This window comes from Equus caballus, chromosome 26 (genome assembly GCF_041296265.1).
Source record: "Equus caballus isolate H_3958 breed thoroughbred chromosome 26, TB-T2T, whole genome shotgun sequence".
Lineage (NCBI taxonomy): Eukaryota > Metazoa > Chordata > Mammalia > Perissodactyla > Equidae > Equus > Equus caballus.
In genome coordinates, this window is record NC_091709.1 from 48,280,625 (window position 1) to 48,297,222 (window position 16,598).

A 16,598-nucleotide genomic window follows, 5' to 3' on the forward strand; every position below is an offset into this window, starting at 1 on the left:
ATTAGGAGCCCCGATAGAGACACTTGCACAGCAGACACGCCCTGGAAGAAGGGCAGCTAGGTGCAGAGATGCTGCAGAGGTTCACAGAAAACAAGCCATCCCAAAACAAGCCTATCTTCTTCCACAACAGTTATGATGTTCTCAAGACAGGGAAGCACACAGGCAGGAAGCAGAGCCAGCGTCTTCCCCATTTCACAGGCAAGGTAACAGGCACAGGCCCTAAGTGGTGGGACTGGGGCTGGAGCCCAGGGGGTCGGACCCCAGAGTCCATGCTCACCATAGTGATGCACGTATGTGCATCTATGACCAAACCCAATTCTCATCATCCCCATGTCATAGATGAGGTGGTGGCCAAGGCAGGGTGAGGTCCTGTCACTTTGCCCAGGGTCAGAGCAGGCCAATGCTGTGTCATTGCCACTCCATAAAGACCTCTGGGAATAGTCAATGCCCCATGGGCCACACTCAATGGGGAACTGTCTACACAGATTCATGGCCCCCAAGAGCATCTTCCAAATTAAAGCATGAAAAAAAAAGACTGATCAAATCTCAGCCAGCCATGGAAGAACCCTGGTATGACACCCCGAACGGGCCAATGTCAACCTGAGAAAGACAATCTGTTCAGACTCCAGAAAGGGGAGAGGAAAAGCCCCAACCTGCAGTTGAACAAGGGAGGGACCCCGGTAGGCCAGGCCCAGAGCTGCAGCAGCCAGCCCAATGACCAAGTGCCTACCATATGTCTGGTGCTGTGTACATATAACCGAACCCGATTCTCATCACCCCCATGTCATAGATGAGGCAGCCAAGGCACGGTGAAATCCTGTCACGTTGGCCAGGGTCAGAGCAGACCAATGCCATGTCACTGCCTCCCCGTGAAGACCCCTTAGAATAGTCTCAGCAGGCTCCAGGTGGGGCCAAGAGACGAAAGAGCCCCATGACTTGCCCCCAAGGACAGGCACATGGGTCCGTAAACAGGAAGATACCACACTGTGCAGTACAGAAGGCAGCAGGGCTTGGAGTCAAAGCAGAGACAGGAGCTTGATGATTCCCAGTGCTTCTCCCACTAGAGAAAAGGGTCCTCTGGCATAATCTCATGGGAAAGAATCTGCTGTTATGAGGCTGAGTATTTCTTTAGAGAAACACTTCCAGGATGCAAAACAGTCCTGTCTAGCCAAACCAGTTAAGTATCCAGGGGGCCCAATTGCCATCTCTTACAATTCACCAACCTGAACCCGCAGCTCCCCTGGCTGAGCTCCCTGGCTGAGCTCCCCTGCCACCCCTTCAGGGTGAGTTCACACGCCCAAGCTGCCTGGCCTCTCCCCAGCCTCCCACAGAGGACTTCAAGACCCCCACCCACCACCCAGCCCACCTCCAGCACCTTTGCGTAGGCTAGGCCCTCCACCTGGAGTGCCCCTATTCTGCACTAGGACTCAAGAGCCACTCCTCGTCACAGGGATCGCTGTGCTTCACTCCATCCCTCAGCACCAGCACCAGCACCAGGACCAGGACCAGGACAACTCAGGCACAGGGCAACCCTCCCCAGCCCTTTACCATGTGAGCGCCTGGGTTTTCACCTGCTTGCTCATTTACACCACAGATGTTCACCAAGAGCCTGAACCAGGTCAGGCCAGGACCCCAAGGAGGCCCTGGGGTGGCCATGCCCACAGGCCGGGGCAGCACCCTCCTACCTGGCAGGAGGAAGAGCGGGCCACCGTAGTCACCCGCCCAGTGCCCATCCTTGGCCTGCAGCCCCATGTAAAACGTCATCCCATTCAGAGCCCCCTCACGGGCCGTGTGGGCTTTGGGCAAATCCTTAAAGTAACTCCCCTGCAAAGAAGAAAAGAGAGGAGAGCTGAGCGGGTCTATGCCGAGCCAGAGGAGCCCTCATCACCTACAGCCCAGGTCAAAATAACGGATCTGAATTATGTTAAAAGTTTCACCAGTATCAATCAAAACTCTGAAATTCTTTGATGATGGTATTACCAACTCAGCAAAATAAAAGGATTCCACATTCTCATGGTTTTGCTTTCCAGTCACATATCTGCAAATTTCTTCACAACTTCTCCAAGACATCTTAAATAAATAAACCACACACTCAAGAGTTTGGGGTGGGGCACTGATGCCTCAGGCCTGGAACTCAGGCCTCTCTCGGGAAGGGGCCAAGGGACAGCACAGCGAATGGCAGCCAGGGCTCAACAGGGAGACCCCATTTATACTGCACTCTCTGACCAGCTGAATTCCTTATATGAAATTCACTGGATCAAAAAGCTTTTCCTGAATAAAAACAGAACTAGAGCAGTTCCTTACACACAACTTAGTGATAAAGGGACTGAAACAATCCAACTCCTGCTCTGTCTTTAACTCAAAGGATTACTGTGGGAACCAGCATTGGTGACATGTGACACAGGCCACAGATGACAGCTCTCTTCTTTTTTAACAAGGAAGAAACCGGCCTTCTCAGCCAGCTCTTGAGAGCTCCCGACTGGTTGCTGGCTAAGGAAAAGGGATGCTGGAGGGTTTCTGGTGGCCACCCAGACACTGGCCGCGACGAGCAGAATTGACCGCTTACAGTATCCAGTCCCAGTAAGTGCGCTTCCAGCCCAGTCTGCGCTCGGCCAGGGTCGTCGTCTTGAAAATACGTCCATGTCTGCCTTCCCTTCTCGTTGCTGAGTCGCCAGCGGCTGAGGTCGGTGGCCGGCGCTGTCTTATAGGGTCCCCCCCGACGCCGCAGACACCTGAAAACGGTCGTGCTCCAGTGAGGAGCCGTGCCGCCTGCCCTTAAGAGGGCCGAGCCCACAGGCGGCCACGACCTCAGCGCCTGCTTCCAACAGCCTCCCAGCAGGCCGCCGTGCCGCTCACCACGCAAAAGGAAACCTCCCCGCCCCCGCCGCCTCCAGCCCCTGCCCCACCATTTCTCCCGCAGGGGGGAGACCCCTGCCCCAGCCCCCACCGCCTCCAGCCCCTGCGCCACCATTTCTCCCGCAGGGGGGAGACCCCAGCCCCCCGACCTCCGTCCTCCCGCCCCTGCCCCACCAGGACCCGCACTGGCACCGGCTCTCCTCAGCCCCGAAGCATCCGCGGAGCTCCCTCACCGCCCCACACGGCAGCTGTGCCCCCGTCTCCACAGCCTGCGGGCGGCGCGGCCCCCTCGCTGGAAGAACCCACGCCCGCGCCCTCCCTCCCCTCGGGGTCCGGGGCGCTCAGGGGTCCGGGGCGCGGGGACTCACGTGCCCTCTGTCATGACAGGCGCCGCGCTCTCTGACGCCCACACCCCACTGCTGCGGCTCTCCTTCGCCTGCCCGCGCTCGGCCGACAGGAGGAGCGCGGTGGGCCGATGCCCCCGTAGCCAATCAGAAAGCCGGTAGGGTGGGCCCAGAGCGCTCCTGGCCACCGCAGGGGTGAAGCGCACGACACCCCAGCGCGGCGTGGGCGGGGCCTGGCCTGGGGGCGGAGCCGCCAGTCACGCCTGGAGTCCGCGCGCGCCTGCCCCGGAGGGACGCCTGAGGCGAAGGGCCAGAGCGTGGCGGGGACCCTGTGAGGAGGGTCCGCCGAGTCCGGAGGACAGGGGGGACCCGGGCGCGCCTGAAGCAGAGGTGGCGGCGAGTGCGGAGGCCCGGAGGAGGGAGGAGCTCGCGCTCTTGCGGCTGGAGGTGGGCGAGAGAGGGGAGATGGACGCCGCGAGGCCCGGCCCAGTGGCGGGTTCTCGGAGGAGAAGAGACGGTGAGGGACCGAGAGGACGCCGACGGGCCAGAGGGCACTGGGCTCCTCGCCGATGGGAGGGGCCTGGTGAGGCCGAGGCCCCAGGGCCTAACGAACCACGGACGCCGAGAGCCTCCGCGGCCAGGCGAGGGAGAGGGCCAAGCGAGGGCGTCGAGAGGCGCCCCAGAGAGCCTCCGCTGCGCAGGGGGTCTCTGGAATTCGGGGCACCCAGAATAAATTACAGGTAGAAGGCCTTGACAGTAGAGGGGAGAGGGAGAAAGATGGAGGCAGAATGGGTGACCAAGCTTGAAAGGGACAGCTGGGGTGGGTGGAGGTCGGGGGAGGGATGGCGGGGTGGGGGGCCAGAGCGCCCGCAGGCGTGTACGGCAGAAACCAGGGCCTGAGAGGAGAACGGAGAGCGTCCCACTGGAGAAACAGCGGACGTGGAGGGGAAGAAGGCCCAGAGGCGCTTCTCCGGAGCCCGCCACGGCGCCAGTGTCTCCTCATGTGCCCCTCGGAAGCCTGGTGAGTGTTGCTGCGCCTATCCTTTGAGTCCTACCCCATGCCCGTGAACAGCAAGCCAGAGGGGAAAGCGCGGGGCCTGCAAAGAAAAAAGGGATACACACGGCTTTCCGCTAGTGGAATATCGGGGGTTTAGATAGTCAGGAAAGGACACTTGCCTCTTCCTGTCCCAGTTGAGAAACGAGTGAAGACGACACATCACTAAGATGAATGGATATCAAAACACCAGCCTTGCCACAGATAAAAGCTAGTAGGAGGATGTGGCTTAGATCTGCAATCAAGAGAGCTGCTGATCAACCCCTAAATCAGACAAACATACCTGGACAACTGCAGCCTCTGGGCTACAGAGCTGCCCCACCAGGCACCAGTCAGCCAAGTGCGGATGAGATGCCCATCAACCTACAGACTCCACAAAGTTGGCCCAGAGGAGGCTGAGCACACTTGACCCTGTCTGTTCTCCCAAATTCACCACTTCATACTTCCCTGGGAGTAGAAAAGAGGCTGGAAGTTTCTTCCAGGAAAGTCCCTCCATGTGGAAACAAAGAGTGGGAATAAGGGTTCCACCCTACATGGACATCTCAAACTCTGAGTCTTACCATGCTAAAGGAGGGAGGAAGTTTCAACTGGAGCAGAGTTTGAGTTTTGATATTTTATTGGACTGGATTTTTTATGAGCAAAATAATAACCCTCTCCTTTTTATCTAAGAAGGAAGGAAAAACCTGTAAAATCCAACTGAGAATTCATACATAAGAGTTTCTAAAGGCACTCATGAGAAAAAAGAATGCTTCTCTCTTCTTGCACTCTACCAGTTCCAGCTTGTTCAATAAACTGGATACAAAAGACTCCCAGGTTTTTGGCCTGGACCACTGAGCATGTGATGGTGACATTTACGGAAATAGGGAAGGTTTGGGGGAAAATTTCAGCTTAGATTGGGGACATGTTAAGACATTCAAGTGGATGTGCTGAGTAGGCTGGTATTCAGGAGAAAAGACAAGGCTAGAGAGAGAAATTTGGTAGCCATCTGTTTTCAGGTAATGTTTGAAAACAAAGTTGGATGAGATCAACTAAGGAGTGAGTATTCCAACAAGAAGAGTTTCCAGGATGAGTCCTGGGGCACCAACTGTTTCTAGTCTAGAGGAGAAGGAGTGGCCAGAGAGAGGAGAAGAAGCCAGGGACTGTGGAATCAGGGAAGCCAGGTGAAGACGTGGTGATCTGTACAGAGGTTTTAGAAGTATTGCAAAGTGAGGTCTGAGAATTGATGATTAGATGTGGCAAGACAATTTATTGGTGACTGACAAGAGCAATCACAGGAAACATGAGAAAAGCCCCGTGGCAGAGTTGGTTTTTTTTTTTTAAAGGGAAATTTCCAGTTAAACATGTCAGATGGCACAGGCGTTGACTTCCATTTCCCACCCAAACCCTACTCACATAAATTAATAAATGAGATAAAAACTCACAGGGAAAGAATGGGAGAGAAGGCACCAGTAAGGTCAGACCAGAAAGGTCAACAAGATTATAGAGCCTGGGAATGTAAAGTAATAACTGACTCAGCAAGCCAGAGAAAGCTGAAGTCTTTTTGTGGGGGTGAAACCATAAAGAGACCATTCTTGCCAACAAATCCCAGGAAGGTGTAGAAACTGGAAGAACTGGTAGAAAGTTGAATAAGGAGCAGTGTGATGATAGATCCTTTGCCCCACTTTGGTGGAAGCCTGCAGCAGTTGAGTCAGTTGAATTCATGCACAAGGCAATAGCTGAGGGCCACTGAAAGCACTGGACTTGAGTGAAAGTTTATACTCCTGTAGGAGCCCAGTCCCACTTCTCCCAGTCAGCCATATAGCTTCAGGCAGTAGGAGGATTTCTCTGAAGCAAGAGGCCCCCAAAAAAGACCTGCACACATTGGCCAACTTGGACCCAGTGGAAAAGCAGAGAAGCTGGCAGGCTGTATTCTTGACACACAGCTTCCAACAAGCTTCTCAGAGCCCCACTGTCAACATAAGCCAAGCATTTAAGGAAAACCTCTACCACAAAAGACAGCAAAACACACAGAAACAGGAAACTTTGAGAAATGGAGATGATATAAGGTGTGGAAGAGGACTTTTGACAAAAACATGTGCTCACAGAAATAGGCTTTTGCACCCATGAAACAAGAACCATCTGACACACTCTTTCCCTCCCTGCCTTATTTTTCTCCCTGTTTATCACCAACTAGCATACCAAATATTTTGCATATTTATCTTGTTTACTGCCTGTCTAAAATATAAGCCAAGCAAAGGCTGAAATTTATTTGTTGCCGTATCCTCAGCACCTGGAATAATACCTGGCATATAGTAAATACTCCAAAATGATATACTGAATAAATGGACGAATGAACAGGAGTCTCTAAATAGAAAACATTACGAAAAAAGACTCAGAAATGAAAAATATGGCAGACTTTAAAAGTCACTAGAATAGGAAGATAGAGAAATTTTAGGATAGTTGGATAAAAAGGATGTAAAAAAAAATGAAGAGAAAAGAAAATTAGAGGATCAATCCAGGTGGTCAGGCATCTGAATATTAGGAGTTCCAAAGGGAAATAATGGAGAGGAAGAATATATTAAATAATTCCAAAAAATTCCCAGAATTGGATAATTTTCCAAGTTGAAAAAGCACAGCAGATTGTTTTCCAAAGATGCCTGCAACACCTCCCATCTCACGTGCTCCTCTACAATGTGGTCTTAAACCTTCGTCCCCATTGAGAAATGGGATCTATGTCCCATCCCTTGAATCTGTGAACTGCTTGTGACTGATACAATGCAGTGGAAGTGGTCCTGCACTAGTTCCAAAACTGGGCTTGTGTTTTGCTCACTGGGGCACTTGTGTTTGGAGCCCTGAGATGCCCTGTAAGAAGTCTGACACCTGAGGCCACCTTGCTGTGAGAAAGCCAACCCATGTGGAGAGGTCATATATAGCTACTCAGGTTGAAAGTCCCAGATGAGTCCCCTGCCAACAGGGCAACATTACCTGCCAGCCATGTGAGTGAGCTATCTTGGACATCCAGCCTACTCAAGCCCTCAGTTGACTGCAGCCCAGGGAATACTTGACTGCAACTGCATGAGAGATCCCAAGAGAAAGCTGCCCAGCTGAATCCTTCCCAGATTTAAGCTATTTGGGGTAGTCTGGGCTTGGGGGTAGTTTGTTACACAGCAATAACTACTGGAAGAAAGCATTACTAAGTGCTTTTTGTGTACTAAGCACAATAAATTGGGCAGGAGAGTAGGGGAGGGAGACCAACACATCAAGCATGTTGTTGAAAAATTTGAGAATACCAGGTATAGAAATGATCTTAAAAACCTCCAGCAACAAAAAATAAAAACACAGGGAATGGTTTCCAATCTAGAATTCTACTTCCATTCAAACAATGAATCAAATATAAGGGTAGAAATAAAGACGTTTTAGATGTGCAAGCTCAGAAGGATGCTAGAAGATGGGCTCCATCAAAGAGAAAGCAAACCAGGGAAGACGAATATAAATGACTCAGAATCCAGGAAATGTTCAAGCTGAGGCAGAAAAACAGGTTTCCCAGAGGGTCATCTCCAAAAGAAAGTGGAGCAGCACATGACAGTGTTAGGAGCTTTACACCTAGGACGGAGAGTTTTGGGTGAAGTAGTGATAGGAACACAGAAAACCATACAAATGAAAAAACTAGGCAATTGACTCCAGGAAAAACTGAAAATTGTACCTAAAGGAAATGTAATCATAAACCAATACAGGGCTCAAGAGCAAACAGTATTAATATAGTCATACTGAACTCTGCAGATTTCAGTCAACATTATATTAAACTGTTTTGGGAGACTAGTAGGAGAGGAAATGTAGATATGTATGTGTGGGTGATAGATGTTGCAGAGAGGGTAGTATGAGAGAGCTAACTCCTCTTCCATCGTAGGAAATCAACAATGCCTAACATCAAGATTAAGAAATAGCATTATTTAAGTCTTTATTGATAAACATGAAGTTAATCAGTGAAGAAATCCCTAAAAGAGTTGAATATTTGTTTGGGGGAAGCAGGGATTGGCTAGTAGATTTGGTGATGGTGGTGGGATGAAGTTCTTAGTGCTTTTGTTTTCACAGAAATAAGAAGCAAGGTCATTATCTAAGAATGTTGGAGTTTTGAAGAGGATGAGAAGTTATGAAATAGTCTGTTGGAGAGTCTAGGGGATATAGGATTATACTAGGGAGACGCCAAGTGCTAATTTAAGATTGGTGGTCATACTCAGTGTCAAGTCTATTAATACCTCTTTCTGTATATGGCTCAAATTTGTCCCTTCTTTCCACACCAACTGCTAGCAAACTCAGGATTATACCCTTCCTCTTTCACCTGGACGGCTACAGCACCTCCCTCTCAAGATTCCTGCCTTGTCTTGCTGACCTTCCCCACATGCCATTTTAATAACAGAAAATGTGACCCACTCACTTCTCTGCCTAACATCCAACCGCTGATTCTCATAGCACTCAGAATAAGGCAGCAAGGGTCTCTGTGGTCTGGTCTATGCCCTCACTTGGCAACACTACCAAACTGGCATCTCCAGGTTTTCATCACATCCTTTTGAGTACACTTCCCCAACTACACCCCTGCACTCCTATCCAGAATTCTGCTCTCTCCTCTCAATCCCCTTGTCTCCCTTTGCTTCCAATCCAGGCACATACCCTGTGCACATTCTCAGAGCTTTGTACCTATATAACTGGCTGAGTACATCTGTTGGCTCACTTGGATATGAGCTGGGTAGGCCTGGTGGGCAGGGTTTCTGCACCTTATTCATCCCCTGCATCACTGCTATCTGGCACATCAGGGACTGCAACTTTGCTGAGACAATGAATGACAACTTGTTACACACAGAAGTGTGAGCTACAAATTCCCTCAGAGCATACGATGGTGGGTAACAGTCTGAGGAGATCGTGAAAACAGGTAAGAATGTCGAGGATGTTACACAAGAGGAAACAGCCTTTCATTCTGGAAACTGGGAAAGACCTCATTAGACATTCAAATAGTTTATTTGCATGATTAATAATCACATTTCCAACAGTGCATCAAGCATCTGAGAATAACATTATTTTGAGTAAAAGCAGAAAATCTTCTGGAGAGACTCTCCCTCACTCAGGTCCGGCAGCTCAAATGTCCACCATGTCCAGCAGTGCAGAGAGATGGAGCTCAGAGGCAACCTCCTCTTCCCTTGAACTCCGGATCAGCCTTTCCAGGTGCTTCAGGCGTTCGGTCAGAGATGTGCCTGTTGCCTCTGACAGCTGCAGTTGCTCCCCTGTCCTTTCATACTATTTGAATAAAAAAGAAACTAAAAACATTTTTGGGATATCCATAAACCAAGATCTATTCTCTGTAAAAGCACTAGATCTGGCTCATGTTAGAAACCTTGTCTGGGGCCTGGGGGGCTCAACAAACCCTCCTCCTGGCATCTATCATACATCCTCCCAGCATCTTCCAGTACATACACATACAGCTGGTATCATCTGCACATGGAATGTTTCTCTTCTGATTCTATCATGAACAACTTCCAATGGCAGTCATTTTTACAAAATATCATTGTCAAGGGCTAAGAACTATTCCATCATATGTATTGTAATTGCTTAACCAGACTCCCACTTTAGATATTTGGTTTATTTCCATTCTTATGCAGTCTAAGTAAAGCTACAGTGAACAAAAATACAGTATTTTTTGTAATGTATAGTAATTTCTTTAGGGTGGAATTGTTAAAGTCAAAGGTACAAATATCTTTAAGGTATTTGCCAAAGTGATAAATGCCAAACTTCATTTGCTTTTCTCCCCTATTGAAGGGCTTCCTAAGGCCAGTTCAGGAGCATACTTTTTACCAGTCTTGCATTATATATCAATGATTAAAACTCTGTTTTTGCTTCTTTACCACTGAAGGAAGGAGGGTGAGGTAGAAAGACCTTGAGCTTTGGAGCCAGTCTTGTCTGGCTATGAAAAGCACTTCTGCCACTGACCAGGTGAATACTCTTAAGTGAGGCCCTTGACTTCTGTGAGCTTACCCTCCTCATTCATTAATTTTCCTTAGGGAAAGTTAATACCAGAAAGAGAGATCTGGGTGTTGCAAAGCCTTCGACAGCATGTGCTCTATAAAGAGAAGCCTTTGTTATTCTCCTCAGTGCTCTTCCTGCATGTAAGCCCATGGTTATAGGTCGTTTTCAGTTCTTAAGCATGTTTGAATGCCATTCTTCAATTCACAAGCAGAAAACTCAGAATTAGTTGGGCCACTATGACAGTGACAGATGAAGTCTGAGAAAAGATCTAATTTAAGCTAATAACTTACTGGTCATCATAACATCCTATGATGAATCAAGATGTTACTTTTTCCCCACTGTTCTCTCAGCCTTTAATTTCAATAAAATGCCAAATGTACTCTCTTCTCACCTGAGGGCTAGGAGTTGTAGATGTTTTCACCACAGGTTCGATAGTTTGAGGCAGAGACACCAGAGTTTGAGGAAGGTAGAGGGGTAAGGAAGTTGAATCTGTAAATCCTCCTGAGTCTTCAGACAACCACTGCTGAAGCTGATCTTCAAACCTGAAATATTTGAGCATTAGGAAGCAAAAATTTAACTATCACTTACTCCTCTCCTATATACACTTTAAAATTTTTAAAGCTTTGCTTTTTACTAAGATAGAACTATTATGACATCAACTGAGGAGCAGAAATTTTACTTTTTTAAAAAATGTAATATCTTCCCTTTAATTTATAAACCCAATTTAACATTTAATGATAAAGGTGGCATTTATCCAAAGACAACTGCTTTTACATGTTACTTAACATTACTTATAATTCTCTCATTTGGTTTATTTTCCGTTTGGCTTATTTTGGTTTTATATATCTATAATTAATTCTTATCTCTTGATGTATTATCCAAATGTATGATTGCTGCTTATGGTTTAAAATTAATTCAAAATAATATCCTACTGCCACCTAACAACCCACAGCTGTCCATCCATACACTTGTCTTTTCAAGAAAAACAATCTGATCCAAACTGCTTAAATGATAGACCTAGGAAAATCTACTTTTAGAAATCATGACACATTCATTCACTCTTCCAATACATATTTATCAAGCCTCCACGAAATGCTAGGCACCATTCTAGGTCCCAGGGATACAGCACTAAAATAAAACAGACAAGGCCCAGCTGTAAGCAGCTTATACTTTAGTGAAGGGAGATGGACAAAGAACACATGACAAGAGGAGAAAGACAAAGCAGAGACGTAGACAGGGAGGGGTGGGCGCCAGGCAAGGAGGGCCTCGTGAGAAGTAGATATCTGGGCAGCAAACACAAAGGCCTGGCTGACCATGGCCTGGCATGTTGGAGGGAGGAGCAGAGGTCAGTAAAGGACATGGAAGGCAGATCACACGGGGGCCTTGCCCACCTCCTAAGGAATTTGCCTTTGATTTGGGGTGAAAGAGGAAGCCCCTAGAAGGTTGTGAGCAAAGGAGTAACATGACCTCTGCCTCACACCTGAAAGGCTCACACTTGGTCTGCCAAGACTAGACTACAGACTACTGCAAAAGTGGTATGATTCTGAATATAGTTTGTATAGAGCCAATAGGACCAGATGTGGAAGGATGATTCCAAGGCATTTGGCCTGGGCCACTAGAAGGATGGAGCCACCATCAACTGAGGAAGACCACCATAGGAGGGGCTGGTTGGGGGGAAATTGGAAATTAGATTTGGGGTATGTTAGCTTTGAGATGGCTATCAGGCATCCAATAGATAGCTACTGAAGATTTCAAGGAAGCAGTAGGATATTCAAATCTGGAGCTCAGAGGACTCAGGGTTTGAGATATAAATTTGATGTTATTTTAAAATCCATGAAACCAGATGAAGTCACTGGGGAGTGGGTGCAGATGACACAGAGGAAAGGTCCAGAGAGTGAGCTAGGGAGGAGGCAGTTGGGGGATGAGGAAGAACCAGCAGCGGGGCCTTAGGGGGAGTGGCTAGCAGGGCAGGAGAAGGACTAAGGGCATCTCCTGGGAGCCAGGAAGGAGGGAGCAAAGGTATGGAACACTCCTGGGGCCTGGGGTTCATGATCAGTTCAGCTGTGTGCAGGCTGTACTGACCCTGACCAGAGCGGACGTCAGGGGCAGGAGGGACTGAGGAGAGACAGGGAAAGAGAACTACAGAAGTGAGAATCACACTGCTTTTGAGGAGTTTACTGTTAAGGGAGCAGAAGCATGGGGGCAGTAACTAAGAGGGAAATGGAGCCAAGTTAGGGAGAAATGCCAGCTTGCTTTCATGTTTGTATGCTGGTGAGAGGGTGATGGTGCAAGAGAGTGATTGTCACTGGACAAATGTCCTTGTGTGGGTGGAAGATGAGACCGCAGCCAAGGGGAGGGGCTAACCTTGGCTACAAGCTGGACGGTTCATCCCCAGCAACAAGAGGGAATTGGCTGGACACAGGGAGGTTGCTGGGGTACGGGGATGGGGGGTGGGGGGCCAGGAATGTGAGGACGACCAGTGTTAACTCCCTTCTTCTTGGTCCTTTCTCAGTAAAACCATAAACAAGGGTGATGGGAGACATAGAGGAGGGTCTACTCCGGCTCCCTGCCTGCCTGCAGTGTGAGAAGATGCACCAACGCCCTTAGGCTCGCCAAGAGCAGAGAGCGGGGAGGGCCCAGCCACATGTTCAGGATGACGATCCAGTCAGACCTGGTTAGCCAGCCACACCTAATTCTCACGAGAAAACTTAAGACTGACTTTCAATAATAAACAATAAATGAAATTGATTTCAGATAATAAAACAATTTAAGGCATGCTATCTAAGGCACTGCCTCTGGCTGGTGCATGCTTGACTTGCCTTCTTTTTAAAACAAAGTCACGTTACTATGATCCTTGCTAATCCAGCATGAAGTAGCCTACAGGAGACAATGAACCACAGGGAAAGGGCTTCACCTCTTGCTCTCCTCTTTCTCCAGCAGCAGACTACTGGACAGACACTGGGCCAGGAGCTCGTGGGCAGAGGCACCGCGCATCAGATCCTCCGCGTTGGGAATCCACCCCTCTCGGCCACACTCCACACTCCTCTTCCCTTTGCGGTGCATGTGAAGTAACGGAGTGGGAAACTTGTTTGCAGAAGGATGAAAAGACTTTATCCCCAAACTGTAAGTACATGTTTTGAAATGCTTATGGTCAGGAAGAGAGGGAGAAAGGGTTCCTTGGGATCGGGTAGAGTGTGGGTGGAGACACAGAGCCTCAGACCTGCCCTGCCTGCTCCCAGCTTCCCTCAGGAGGGAAGCCGAGGGAGGGCAGCCTCTGCCTTATGGGAGCATCCATTCTCCTGGGCAGCTGGGCTCTCAGAGCTTCTCTATTCTGAGTTTTGCTTCCCATCTCAGGGTTATCAACAGGTTCCCTATTTTCTTCCTGATATAGGGAAGGTTATTTTTACGGTTTGCTTTAAAATCCACCTGGACCTAATGATTACAACAGTGAGAGACAGGGGCTCTAATGCTTTTCCTAAACAGATGCCAATGTCTATCATTTCCCCACTAACTTTACTAATTTGGCATGGTACTTTCGTCACATGTGGTTCTGTTTCTGCACTTTCTTTTCTGATCCATTCTTCTAGTGTAAGTTTACTATATGTTTTGACATCAGGGAGAGAAGATCTTCCTTGTTATTCAAAGTTTTTTCAGCAATTGCTACACATTTTCTCAACCTGATGAATTTTAGAATTAACTTATCAAGACTAGGAGGAAGAATCCTTTTGGGTTTCTGATTAAAAATGCCCTGACTGTGTACTTTGAGAACTGACATCTTTACAGCATTGTGTCCTGTCAACAAAGCCAGCATACCCTTCATTTATCCAACTTTTCTTTGTACCTTCAGGGCCAAGAGTCCCTTTCACCGGGGTTCAGCACCTCTCCTGGTCAGTTTATATCCCTATGTTATGGTTTGCTGGTGTTGTGATGAGAATTTTTGTACATTGTACATCGATCTGTCTGATCACCTTGCTGAACCCTGTAACGTTCTGGGGGATGACTGTTTATTATCTTGAACTGACAGTTTTACTGTCTGGAAATGACAGTTTCCCCTTCCTTTCAATATTTATGCCATCATACCTGTGTCTTTGCATGGGCAGGATTTCCAGGACAACAGTGAGCAGCAGTGACATTAGAGGCAGCTCAGGCCAGTTCTGACTTTACTGTTTCTAATGTTTTACCAAAAAGCATGATTTTTTTGGTAGTTTTATGGTAGACAGCTTTATCAAGCTAAGGAATTTTTCTACCCAAGTCTGCTAAGAAATTTTATCAAGAATGGGTATAAATTTGGAGGGAGGGGCAGGAATAGGTATAAATTTTAAGGAAAGCATTAAAACATACTGAAACGATTATTTTTATGCCAGCAAATTACATGAGTAGATTTCTGTTGTTGATACTATTTATCATAGGATAAAGTCTACTTGTCATTTTTTTATGTACTGCAAGATTGCATGTGCTAACATTTTATTTAGTATTTCTTTTCTGTGTGTGTGAGCAAGATTGCCCCTGAGCTAACATCTGTGCCAATCTTCCTCTACTTTGTATGCAGGATGCCGCCAGTGTTTGTTGATGAGCAGTGTGTAGGTCTATGCCCAGAATCTGAACTTGTAAACTTGGGCCACCAGAGCAGAGCATGCGAACCTAACCACTGTGGCACCAGCTGGCCCCATTATTTAGTATTTCTGAACCAGGCTTGCAAGTGAGATGAGAGATCTCCGCTTTCTTTTGTCTGCACTCTCCTGGTTATGTTATGATTTCAGGGTCAGGTTCATTGGATAAATGAAGTAAGATTTGCTTTCGTCTGCTCTACAACAGTTTCCACTACATGGGAATGATCTGTTCCTTGAGTATTTGTCAGGACCTGCCCACAATGGGCTGGATTCTATGTATAGGATATTAATTTCTGTCTGTGTACTTTGGAAGAGAATATGGTTCACTCTCTTGGCTGTAGTGATGACAAAAATGCACAATGATCACAGATCTCACCGCCCCTGACTCAGCTGTAGCTCCTTCTGCGTCTGCATTCTGGCTTGTTCCCACAACAAAGGAACATCATATTTTTTCAAATGGTTTTTAAAATAATATACACATATCTGACCATCTTCACTCAGCGCCTCTGAGAAAACAATACAAAAACAAATAGGAACAGAATCAGAAGAGCAATAGGTGACCACTTGACATTTGCTTAAATTCAGTGATTTAAGGACAAGCCCTTCTGATTTATTAAAGTCACATAATTATGTTACTCCCATGCTTGAGCCAAATAAGCTCCAAGTGTCTATGGGTCATTCAAGGTCCAGACAGGCTCATGTGTCTGTGGCACAGACTGTGGCATAGCCACTACGATTCCTCAGAGCTACAGAAGTCTCTCTTAGAGCCAGCCTGAGGGGCCCATTTAAGGGAGGAGGTAAGTCCAGGCTTTCCTGGAAACTTCTTAGCTCTTCCCAATGTTTACAGGTCACCTGGAAGTCACTGGCTTGAAGAGGGAATCCTAAGGAAAGGAAGGAGAGGGACCCGCAGGAAAAGAAACAAACATCAAGTAAATATCCTTAAGAAAGTCTCATGGGGAGCCGGCCCCACAGCACCAAGCGCTAACTACCTGACGTGACGGGAAGCCTCGGGGGTGTCCAGTCCCTCAGCTTGTGGTTGATGCACAAGGCAATGACATCATCCCACGGGATCTCTGAAACCGAGGGCCCTGCACCCCGGCCCGGGGATGGGCTCTTGCTCTTCCACCTGCAGTATGTTCTGCGAAGCAGATTCTCCACTTGGGACTGGAGGACGGGCTGTGTCTGGCGAGAGCTGGGGATCTGGGAGGCATACTGGATGACCAGAGAGCACATGGGGAGCCAGGGAGCTGGAGAGAAAGCACTTCGTGAGTTACAAGATTTGGCCAAAGTACAGGTAGAAATCTATGTGAAATGTTCTTAGGACAAGGCAACTGTGTAGTTGAGAAGTCTGCTTTTGAATCTGAATACAATAGAACCACAGCTGCTGAAGAAAGAGCATCTCCCTCTCCATGTCCCAGTAAGGGATGCAGACAGGCACCCTGGACAAAGTTCACAATGAAGGGTCCCCCCAGAGGCTCTGATTGTACAGGGCTGTGGTTGTGCCCAGGAATCTGTACTGTAATGAGCACCAGGTGAGTCTGGTACAGGAGGTCTTGGCTTCTCTTGGGGAACCCTAACCTAGCGCACGGTACAGAGGATTTGCACTGTGTGCTTTGCTTCCCTTCAAGCTCCTTCAGTAACAAGTGTCTGCTAGACCTACTGAAGACCACAACCTGAAATTCAGAAGGGCGCCTGAGGCCTCTGATCCACGCAGCCCTGGCAAGGCCATGCGCTAAACCA

The 16,598-nt window shown here is 48.1% G+C and overlaps 2 protein-coding genes and 1 long non-coding RNA gene across 21 annotated transcripts in view; 1 reads left to right on the top strand and 2 right to left on the bottom strand.

The window, feature by feature from the left end:
• Positions 1-3,723, bottom strand: part of LSS (lanosterol synthase) — a 31,032-nt gene extending 27,309 nt beyond the window's left edge. For 6 of the 16 annotated variants that reach the window (XR_011433057.1, XR_011433055.1, XR_011433056.1 and 3 more), the window contains exons 1-3: positions 3,225-3,492; positions 2,567-2,732; positions 1,686-1,824 (exon numbers count right to left, since the gene is read on the bottom strand). Coding sequence is in view for 6 of the 16 variants with exons in the window: in XM_023630340.2 (XP_023486108.1) it covers positions 1,686-1,824; positions 2,567-2,732; positions 3,225-3,238 (319 nt within the window). In the remaining 10 variants the exon portion in view is untranslated. Of the gene's footprint in view, positions 1-1,685; positions 1,825-2,566; positions 2,733-3,048 lie in introns of all 16 variants that reach the window. The other 10 variants (XR_011433059.1, XR_011433061.1, XR_011433060.1 and 7 more) reach the window with 8 other exon arrangements.
• Positions 3,708-5,088, top strand: LOC111770851 (uncharacterized). The gene is made up of 2 exons (XR_002804287.2): positions 3,708-4,221; positions 4,392-5,088. It is a non-coding gene; the product is annotated as an uncharacterized lncRNA (long non-coding RNA).
• Positions 5,089-9,227: 4,139 nt separating this feature from the next.
• Positions 9,228-16,598, bottom strand: part of MCM3AP (minichromosome maintenance complex component 3 associated protein) — a 57,139-nt gene continuing 49,768 nt past the window's right edge. Inside the window, exons 25-29 of one of the 4 annotated variants that reach the window (XM_070252637.1) lie at positions 15,848-16,105; positions 15,235-15,364; positions 13,163-13,369; positions 10,640-10,790; positions 9,228-9,522 (exon numbers count right to left, since the gene is read on the bottom strand). In XM_070252637.1, the coding sequence (XP_070108738.1) occupies positions 9,364-9,522; positions 10,640-10,790; positions 13,163-13,369; positions 15,235-15,364; positions 15,848-16,105 (905 nt within the window). In that variant the 3' untranslated portion in view covers positions 9,228-9,363. Of the gene's footprint in view, positions 9,543-10,639; positions 10,791-13,162; positions 13,370-15,234; positions 15,365-15,847; positions 16,106-16,598 lie in introns of all 4 variants that reach the window. The other 3 variants (XM_070252638.1, XR_011433047.1, XR_011433048.1) reach the window with 3 other exon arrangements.